The 9,146-nt window shown below is 42.8% G+C and overlaps 1 protein-coding gene across 1 annotated transcript in view; it reads right to left on the reverse strand.

Moving 5' to 3' along the window:
• Positions 1-8,815, reverse strand: part of LOC145418256 (uncharacterized) — a 75,335-nt gene extending 66,520 nt beyond the window's left edge. The window contains exons 1-2 of the mRNA XM_080286701.1: positions 8,714-8,815; positions 505-634 (exon numbers count right to left, since the gene is read on the reverse strand). Coding sequence (XP_080142827.1) covers positions 505-634; positions 8,714-8,815 — 232 coding nt within the window. The remainder of the gene's footprint in view (positions 1-504; positions 635-8,713) is intronic.
• Between the last annotated feature and the right edge of the window lie 331 nt (positions 8,816-9,146).

Here is a 9,146-nt window from a genome sequence, read left to right on the forward strand (position 1 = left end):
ATGTTTGCGATTCATCGTGACCAGTCTGCCCGATTTTGCTCGGTTTGCACGATGGTACAATGCTTATTTCAACTCTATTTTAGTATAAAATCCAATTTACTCTTTTATCACATGTTTTTATGTTTGTAATAAATACATATCTACTTACTTTCATTGGTTTCCCAGACTTATAATACCATAGAAAACGTGAGAGGCTCAGACCACCTACAGAGAACACGGTACCAGGTGTGACAAAGGTATACCTGTTTAGGCCACTTATGGACCCCGGTGAACAATTTCTTGGTGATTGATCATTGTTTCTGACCAAACTTAATCCCAAGAGTCCTACAGTTTCACTGTAACACAGTTTAAGATTTATGAGGTGGGCCAGTGTGCTTAGTTTTTTTTATGCCGCCCACTGCCAGGTGAATGGCTACCAGGGGACCTATCCCGGTCCTTACAAATGGAAACCTCCAAATATTCATCAATTACAAAACTCCCACACTCTCTTGACGAAGAGCTAACTTTTCTCTCCCTCACTGAAGCAGGAGCAGGAAGAACCTGAGGACGTGATTGTTGGGAGTGTGGTCAAATGAATCTTATCAGACTTGTCGGACTTCTGTTTAGGCTGTACTAATTGAGAAGCAGCAGCAACCTGTCAGTAGGAATTAGTGACAGGAGTATTAGTAAAAGAGTTGGACTGGACAGGGCTGAGATGAAGACACAGAGAAAGTGGCATGAGTAACAGCAACAAGGTCAGTCTGTGTCTCGACAGAGCTCATCACAGGACGGGACATCACCGCTGAAGCAGAGGAGGTACTCAGTAAGGCAGTTGCATGCAGTGCCTTCACCTTCTTATTAGCTTCATAGTAGGAGATGCCCTCATTTGCCTTCACTGTGCAGACCTCTTTCTCGTCCTTTCACTTGGGATAATCTCTCAAGGAAGTGGAGTGAACACCCTTGCAGTGAAAGCAATATACAGTCTCGAATGTGAAGTGTTCACCATCATAATCCTGAGATGCACACTTGCCACATAATTATTGGGAAGCCCAACAAGACTTGTCACTATGTCCATGCAGCTGACATTTCAGACTGCGAAAAGGGTTAGGGATATATGGTCATACGTTAACAATTTTGTAGCCAACTTTGATATGATCCGGAAGAGAAACTTTACAAAACGTCATAATATTAGTTTCAGTCTTCGTCCTTGTGCCTTCTGAGAATCAGGTAGTTCATCTTATATCAATTATGTATTGCACAGCAAGTTTCTGTACAATGTCATCCTCACACATCACCATGAGACCCCTGCAAGTGCCAACACTCTTGCAAGAATTCATGGAAATCGGGATTGTCGGATCAACATCATAATAGCGAAACTTACACAGTTCAAGCAAATAATTTATCTGGGCGGAGTTTACAGTTCTGAGTAAGAGATCTCCATTCACATTTTTTTTTTTCCCCGGTTCCACCTCTCCAACACAAACATCTCTCACCTTCTTGATAATGAAGGGATCGAGACGACAGGGGAGTTGAACCTAAGGCATGTAACATTTCAAAAGTCACAGTCCCTACAGGGACATCAAGTGGGGAAGGAGTCTGGCGAGTGTCAGTCTAGGGGCAATTAGTCCAGTCAACATATTTATCATCACCTCTTCCCGTGATGGGAGAGAGACAGCAGGGGCGTCCACCATCATAACAACCTCCCCTTTGCAGGAGAAGTGGGAAGAAACAGAAAGATATGCAAGGGACAAAATACCCTGGATAATACCTAAGTCTGAAATTACCCTCGCAAACCACTCGTGGGAGGTCGCGTCTGTGTTTCTTCACACTCCATAGCTATCAGTGGGGGGATCTCACCAGAGGTAAATAACCAAAGGAAATCTCAGAAATAGATACAAACACCGATTGTACAGTCGTGGTCATAAATAATCACCTCTCTTACAGTACCCCGTGGCTCAGGCTGGCTCCTTTGTGCGTGGCAAGTCACAGTGGAGTAAGAGGGGCTGAGAGGGAGGGGCAAGATAGAGAAGGGAAGGTGGATGGGGGGACGAGTGATGGTGCAGGGGGGAGTGAGGAAGGGGAGGTAGAGGAAGGAGAATGAAATGCGATGTGGTGGTCACATTAGTTGTCAGTATTCTTTCATTCAGGGTATGATATTAAAGGAGTTACTATTTGGCAGATAATGCTGCATTACACCTTGTATAGCAGCGTCAGATAACAAGCTTTAGAGAAGTGGTGATATCAAGGGCTGGTTCGTTAGAGAAATATGCTGATGTGACAGAGCAAACATTAGTGCAGAGCCAGATATTTGTGATTATTCATGTATTTTGACTTCGGATGCAGAATTGAATCTGGATGGTTTTGACTTCCGTAATGTTTGTGTAGGAAACGTCATCTACCCATACATGCAATTAATTTTTGTAACTAAATATCATAATTATGCAGCCTCTGACATGACTGCACCTATAGTAAATATAATCATCATCTTGGTATACACTCCCTCTGTACAGTCACCATCATGTCAACTATTATAATTATGGCATCTGTATATGAAAAGGCTATTTGAAATAACTGTACGTAAAAGGTAAATAAAATTTGATGTCTGTGCACATGGGTGGATATAATAACAATATCTCTCATAAGCTGTCAGAAGGAAAATGAAACAAAATCCTACCCAGACTCCCGAAATATATCTATGTCAGTGTTTACCGACACTGGTCAAGCCAAAGCAACCAGTACAGCCTTAGTAAGTAGTCCAGTGGCCTCCTGCCTCAATAATATCTTGCATTCTTTGCGGCACTGAGGAAACTGTTGTTAATAGTTTGCTGGTTTCGTCTGAACAGCTCCCACTCGAGCCTTGGTGTGCTGTAGAGGCGGGCCTGCGTCCGCTCGTTCTCTGGCTTCCACGCGTTGACAATCTGGGCCCACACAGTCTCGATGGCTCTGCACTCATGTTCAGTCTGTCACGTCAGCATATTTTCCTCATAAGCCAGCCCTTGAGATCACCATCTATCTAAATCTTGTTATCTGACGCCGCTATACAAGGTGTTATGCAGCATTATCTACCAAATATTAACCCCTTAATATCATGCCTTGAATCAAAGAAAATAGACAAATGTGACCTTCATTTCGCATTTCATTCTCCCTCTCTTACCTACCCTCCCTCCCCTCCCTCACTCCTCCCCTGCACCATCACTCGTCCCACCCACCCACTTCTCTCTCTGGCCCCTCCCTCTCAGCCCCTTTTGCTCCACTGTGACTTGCCGTGCATAAATGAGCCACCCTGTGGCACGGGGTACCGAAGGATAGGTGATTATTTATGACCACAACTGTACCTTTAAACAGGGACGGGAGGAAAATGTGTACTGGCTAATGTAACTTTAAATCACCCAAGTGTTGAACAAAAAGCTATTGATACTGAGGCAGCCCTACAACTTGAGGAGAGAAGGCAACACACGTCCGTCCTCTCCACAGCCAGTGCATCACAGTCCCGACGGAACTACACATGGAAGAAACGGACGTCTTTCCATGCCAGAGTAGAAAATTTTCATGCTACCCATTTATGCTATATTTGTACTATAAGGAAGATTTTGACATGGTTGGGAGGCATTAGGCTAACATGTTAGTCATATCTATTATAATAAGTAAATGCAAATACGTCATTTGTGCTTAATATAGTCATTTAAAACAAGGAAGAATACGTCGTGGACCATTATCTACCTGCACCTGGCAGGCAGTATCGGTTCTGCTTTATAAATTATTACATGGCAAATTATTTGCAAGATAAAAGCCATGCCCTTGGAGTCATAATTACTTAAAAGTGTTCACGAATGGCAGAAGCAATTCTGTCAGCAAATCGTGTGTAGCTGAACTACTAACTAGTTTGGCATAATGTGATGGCCAGCAATGACTTCATGGATTAAATATGACTTACATTTGGAATGCCATAACACTTATTTTCTCACTGACTGTGGATAAACTGATGTAATCCATTCGTGGATGGTTACCTTTACATATTCTGTAATCGTGTGGGGATAGACTAATAAATCTAAAAGTTTTCTGGTTGGTTTCTCTTTGTTATTTATTGGGTGTGGATAAATTTGTCACTTGTTTGATTACATTTTAGCATACACCGGTACTGAAGATTTATTTTGGTATACTAACCATTTAACTTCAGTGTACATTAGTCAGGATATATTTCAATTTATTATTCATACCTAGTCCTGCAATACGCATATCTAATATATTGTTAAGAAACTGGATTGCTAGTTGGCTAGCGTTGGAGAAGTCCTGAAAATTTTCGTATTTTTCCGTTACTAGTCCGGGTTCCCAGATAGCCTGCTGCTGTGAGCAGATTTACTCTGTAAAGGTATCCATTCATTCTTATTCTCTTTTTATTTTCTCTATAATGTTTTATTTAGGTGATTGTAAAGTTATGTGATTAAATTTCAGTTTGTATGCTTAAAAATTTAGAGTGGTAAGTAATGTATGGAAACTGGAATATTTTGGAAGTCTCCAATTTGGTAACTGTTATTATTAGCAGCATGCAACAGCACATCCTAGAATGATGGAGAAGCAAGGAAGGTTATAAAATGATGGGGGAGAGAATAGAGAAGTTTCGGTCAGTTTAATTTAACTTGTGGCCTTGTGAAGTTTTATCATTGAATGTCGGATTACTGCAATATATCCCTCCTGGGGCCTCAAAATGCCCCTAAAAATGCTTGATCTTCAAAAAATTTCCTGGGGGGGGGGCTTACATTGCCCCGCCAGACCCCGACAGCTGTAGAGGCTCGCTTCACTCGCCTCCCCCCCCCCCTTAAAAACCCCTGGATTCACCCCTGTGGCCCCCCACTTTCCATGGACCTATATACGTCACTGGCGGATGAGAAACAGGGGCGTGGAAGAAGTTGAGAGATGGAGGAGAGAGTAATACGTAGAGAGGAAGAGAGAGGTGAAAAGATAATTAAGAGAGAAGAGAGTGGATGAGGAATTTGGAGAGAACCTGAGAGTAAAGTGGAGGGAATGTATGAAAATGTTCTGGAAAGAGGTAATGAGACTTAGACAGGGTGCCAAAGATGTTATCTGGAGAGTCAAAGATAAAAATGGTAGATTATTAGTGGAGAAGGGAGAAAAAGCGAGCAGATGAAGAGAACACTTTAAGGAATTGTTGAACATAGAGAATGAAAGTAATGCAAGTATAAGCGGCTGGGGAATGGCTGGGAGAAGGAGGGATGTGAGAAGAGAGGAAGAAATCAGTAGGATGGAAGTTGTGGAAGCAATGAAGAAAGTTAAAATGGGGAAAGCCCCAGCAACTGATGAAGTGTGTGGTGAAATGCTGAAGCATGGGGGAGAGACAGTAGTAGAATGGATGTGGAAGATGTGCAGATTGACCTGGGAGGAAGGTAGAGTCCTGGAGGATTGGAAGTCAGAGGGAAGAAAGAAACCTGTACTGTACACAGGAAAAATCATCTAATATATTACCAATATGTCGGGAATCGAACACGGGACTCTCAGGTGAGAGCCAGACAGCATACCACTACTCCACGACCAGGTAAAGTTAACTCACATTGTCACAATCTTGCAACCAATGTCCCTCCGCCCCCACTGTGGGCATGAAGGGGATGAGGTTACCCCCTGGCAGTCGGGCAACCAATGTGAGTTAACTTCATGTGGTCATGGTGTAGTGGTATGCTGCCTGGCTCTCACCTGAGAGTCCCGGGTCCGATTTCCGGCATATTGGTAATACATTGGGTGATTTTTCCTGTTTACAGAACAGGTTTCTCTTTTCATTTTGACATGTTGTAAGTGCTTGGGATAGATTAAAAGCATCTACTTGCCCAAGTGCCAGGGGGTTAACTCATCCTTTCATGCCTGCAGTGGAGACGGAGGGACATTGGTTGCAAAATTGTGACAATGTGTGTTAACTCTACCTGGTCGTGGTGTAATGGTATGCTGCCTGGCTCTCACCTGAGAGTCCCGGGTTCGATTCCCGGCATATTGGTAATATACTGGATTGGAAGTCAGGTATAATTATTCCCCTGTACAATGGAAAAGGGGGAATAGAAGTGTGTGGTAATCACAGGGGCATTTGTCTTCTTAGTGTAACAGGAAAAGTACATGGTAGGATACATATTGGCAGAGTTAGGAAAATAACATAGGAATTTGTTGGAGATGAACAGGGAGGTTTCAGGAGTGGAAGAGTTTGTGTAGATCAGACATTCATTCTTAGATCTTTAGTGGAAAAGTTTCTAGAGACGGGAAAAAAGTTGTATGCGGCTTTCATGGATTTGGAGAAAGCATATGACAGGGTGGATAGACAAGAATTGTGGAAAGTATTAAGAACATATGGAGTAGATGGAAAGTTGTTGAAGGCCGTGAAGAGTATGTATGAGGGTGCTGAGGCTGCAGTGCGTGTGGATAGTGAACAGAGTGAATTTTTCTATTTGAAGGTTGAATTGAAACAAGGATGTGTCATGTCTCCATGGTTGTTCAGTCTGTACATGGATGTGGTTATAAAAGAGGTACAATGTAGGGCAGTGGCTGGAGTGGCCCTATTGAGAGAGGGCAGTGTTTGGAAACTCCCTGTACTGTTGTTTGCAGATGATAATGTGTTGTTAAGTGATGACGTAGGGGAGCTGCAAGGCTTGGTGGATGAGTTTGGGAGAGTGTGCAAGAAACGAAATCTAAAGTTGAATGTAGGGAAAAGTGAAGTTATTGTCTTCGAGAGAAGTGAAGTCATTGAATGTACAGTGAGGTTTGGTGAGGAGGAAATGGATAATGTGAGTGCATTTAAGTACTTGGGTAGTGTGATGAGTAAGGATGGAAGTTAAGAGGGTAAAGTGCTTGAAGGAGTACAACAGGGAAGAAAGGTTGCTGGTTCTTTGAAAACAGTGATAAGAAACAGGGAAGTGAGCATGCAAGTGAAAAAGCTATTATACGACAATATTGTGATACCAACTCTAATGTATGGAAGCGAAGCTTGGACCTAGCTGGAGGGACAGAAGTCAAGAGTGAGAGCAGTGGAAATTAGTTATTTGGGAGGACCATGTGGAGTCACATGGAGACATACTGACAAATGAGGAAGTGAAGGTGCATTGTGGTTTGGATGTGATAGGAAGCATTAGGAGTAACACACTGAGGTGGTTTGACCATTTGAAGAGGACGGAAAGTAAGAGACTGACGAGGAGAGTGTATGTGAGTGAAGTGGAAGGGGGGAGTGAGAGGGGTAGGCCAAGGATGAGATGGAGGGATGAAGTGGAGAGGTATATGAGAGAAGGGGGTGTGGGGTGGAAGCAAAATGGCGGGGGACAAAGAGACATGGAGGCGATATGTTTGTGGCCACTTCATACTGGATTAAGGCATCTGGCAATAGATAGATAGATAGATTGATAGTTTATTATAAACTTGAAGAAAAATATCAAGGGCAACTTCTGGTGAAAAAAATCTCTCTCTCTCTCTATCTTTGTGTAGGGCCATGCATAAGTTTATGTAGGGGAGTAGTGAAAAAGTGAAAAAAAAATGTAACAATAATTTTTTGTTTATTATAAACTTGAAGATAAACATTCAGGGTATCATCTGGTGAAAAGAAAAACTCTCTCTCTCTCTCTCTGTCTTTTTTGGAGCGCCATGTGTAAGTTTGCATAGGGGTGGAGTAGTTAGTGGTGTTGCACGGCCAGCACAGCCTGAGGTGTGGCTCACAATGCGATGCTACCCATCCTGAGCTGTTGGCTCGCAATCCAAGGGTTAACGAGGGAATTTCGATGGAGTGCAGACAGCATGTAGACGACCAGTTAAAGATACTGTAATTATTGAGAGAATTGAGATTGTGGAGAAATGTTTCACTGCTGAGCCTGTGATTAGGAGCATATGAGAAAAATGGACAGTGTATGATGAATCTTGATGAATCCCGAGCATCGAACTGTAGCATTACAGGGTTGGATAATCATAATGTCGGAGTTTTAACCCAACAGCTGCGACATACATCATATCATAGAAAACTTGTAGCCGAGATGTACATCATCTTAGAAAGCTTTTTTTTAAAGGTGCACACTACATATTTCTCCAAGATGTCCTTATTACTTCACCACGGCAGAAATAAGGTAAATAATAAACTCTTGTCCATGTATTCTTTATATGAACAAAAATAATTTTTGAGATTTTTTTCCTTTTTTTTTGTGTGTGTTTGGGAGGGTAGACCTGGAATGACCTCATTACATAACCACGGCTGAACTAAGGTAAATAATGAACTCATATTTGTTTTTCTATACTCTTCCATTCACTCTTTCATTTCATATGAGCAAAAACTATATTTTGGAAAAGAAAATTTCCTCTCTTTTTATGTGCATGGGGTAGTAGACCAGAAAACCTAATGCCACAGTTGTTGAGCTGTCCTGGACTTGATCATCATGCCCCAGTTTGTAGGCACTAAAGCAGTGAAATGCATGGTTATAATGGGGGGTCCAGTTAAGATGAAACCTCAGGAATTTGATGGAAAAGTATCTTGGGAAGCTTACTGTGTGCAGTTTCAGTTACTTGCATATCGGAATGGTTGGGATGATGGACAGTGGGCAGTGGAGTTTGTTAATAGCTTCAAGGGTGCCACGGTGGAGATTCTTTGCCAGATGTCAGTGGAGGAAAGGAACAGTCACCAGTCCCTAATCAAGGTACTGGGGCAGAGATACTGGACCATGTATACCAGACTGAGGTATACAGAGCAAGATTCCGAACCATGTACCAGACTGAGGTACACAGAGCAAGATTCCGAACCATGCACGGGCTCGAGGCGAATCTCTTTAGCAGCTTGCTGATGACCCAGAGGGCATGGCACACAAGGCATCCCCGGAGTGGCACCTAACTTGTTAGCTATTCTTCTGAGGGGCCAGTTCATTAATGCTCTGGATAGTGCAGAATTGAAAGAGCAAGTGAAGCAGGCACAACCAAAAGGCATGAAAGAAGCACTAGCTAAGGCTCTGGAATTTGAGTCTGATGTCAGCTCTAGTACATCCAGTTTGTAGGCAGGCCATAGTGCAGGATTCAAGGGAAGGAAGGGGCATGTATGTGAAGTGGAGGAATTTGATGGAAGTTGTTGGTATTGTGAAAAGCTGACACAGGAAAGAGGACTGCTACAAGTGGAAGAGGGAACAGGAGAAAATTGGAGGAGGTTGTTG

Source organism: Coenobita brevimanus, chromosome 113 (assembly GCF_032717465.1).
Source record: "Coenobita brevimanus isolate Jiangsu-jjx chromosome 113, ASM3271746v2, whole genome shotgun sequence".
Taxonomy (NCBI): Eukaryota; Metazoa; Arthropoda; class Malacostraca; order Decapoda; family Coenobitidae; genus Coenobita; species Coenobita brevimanus.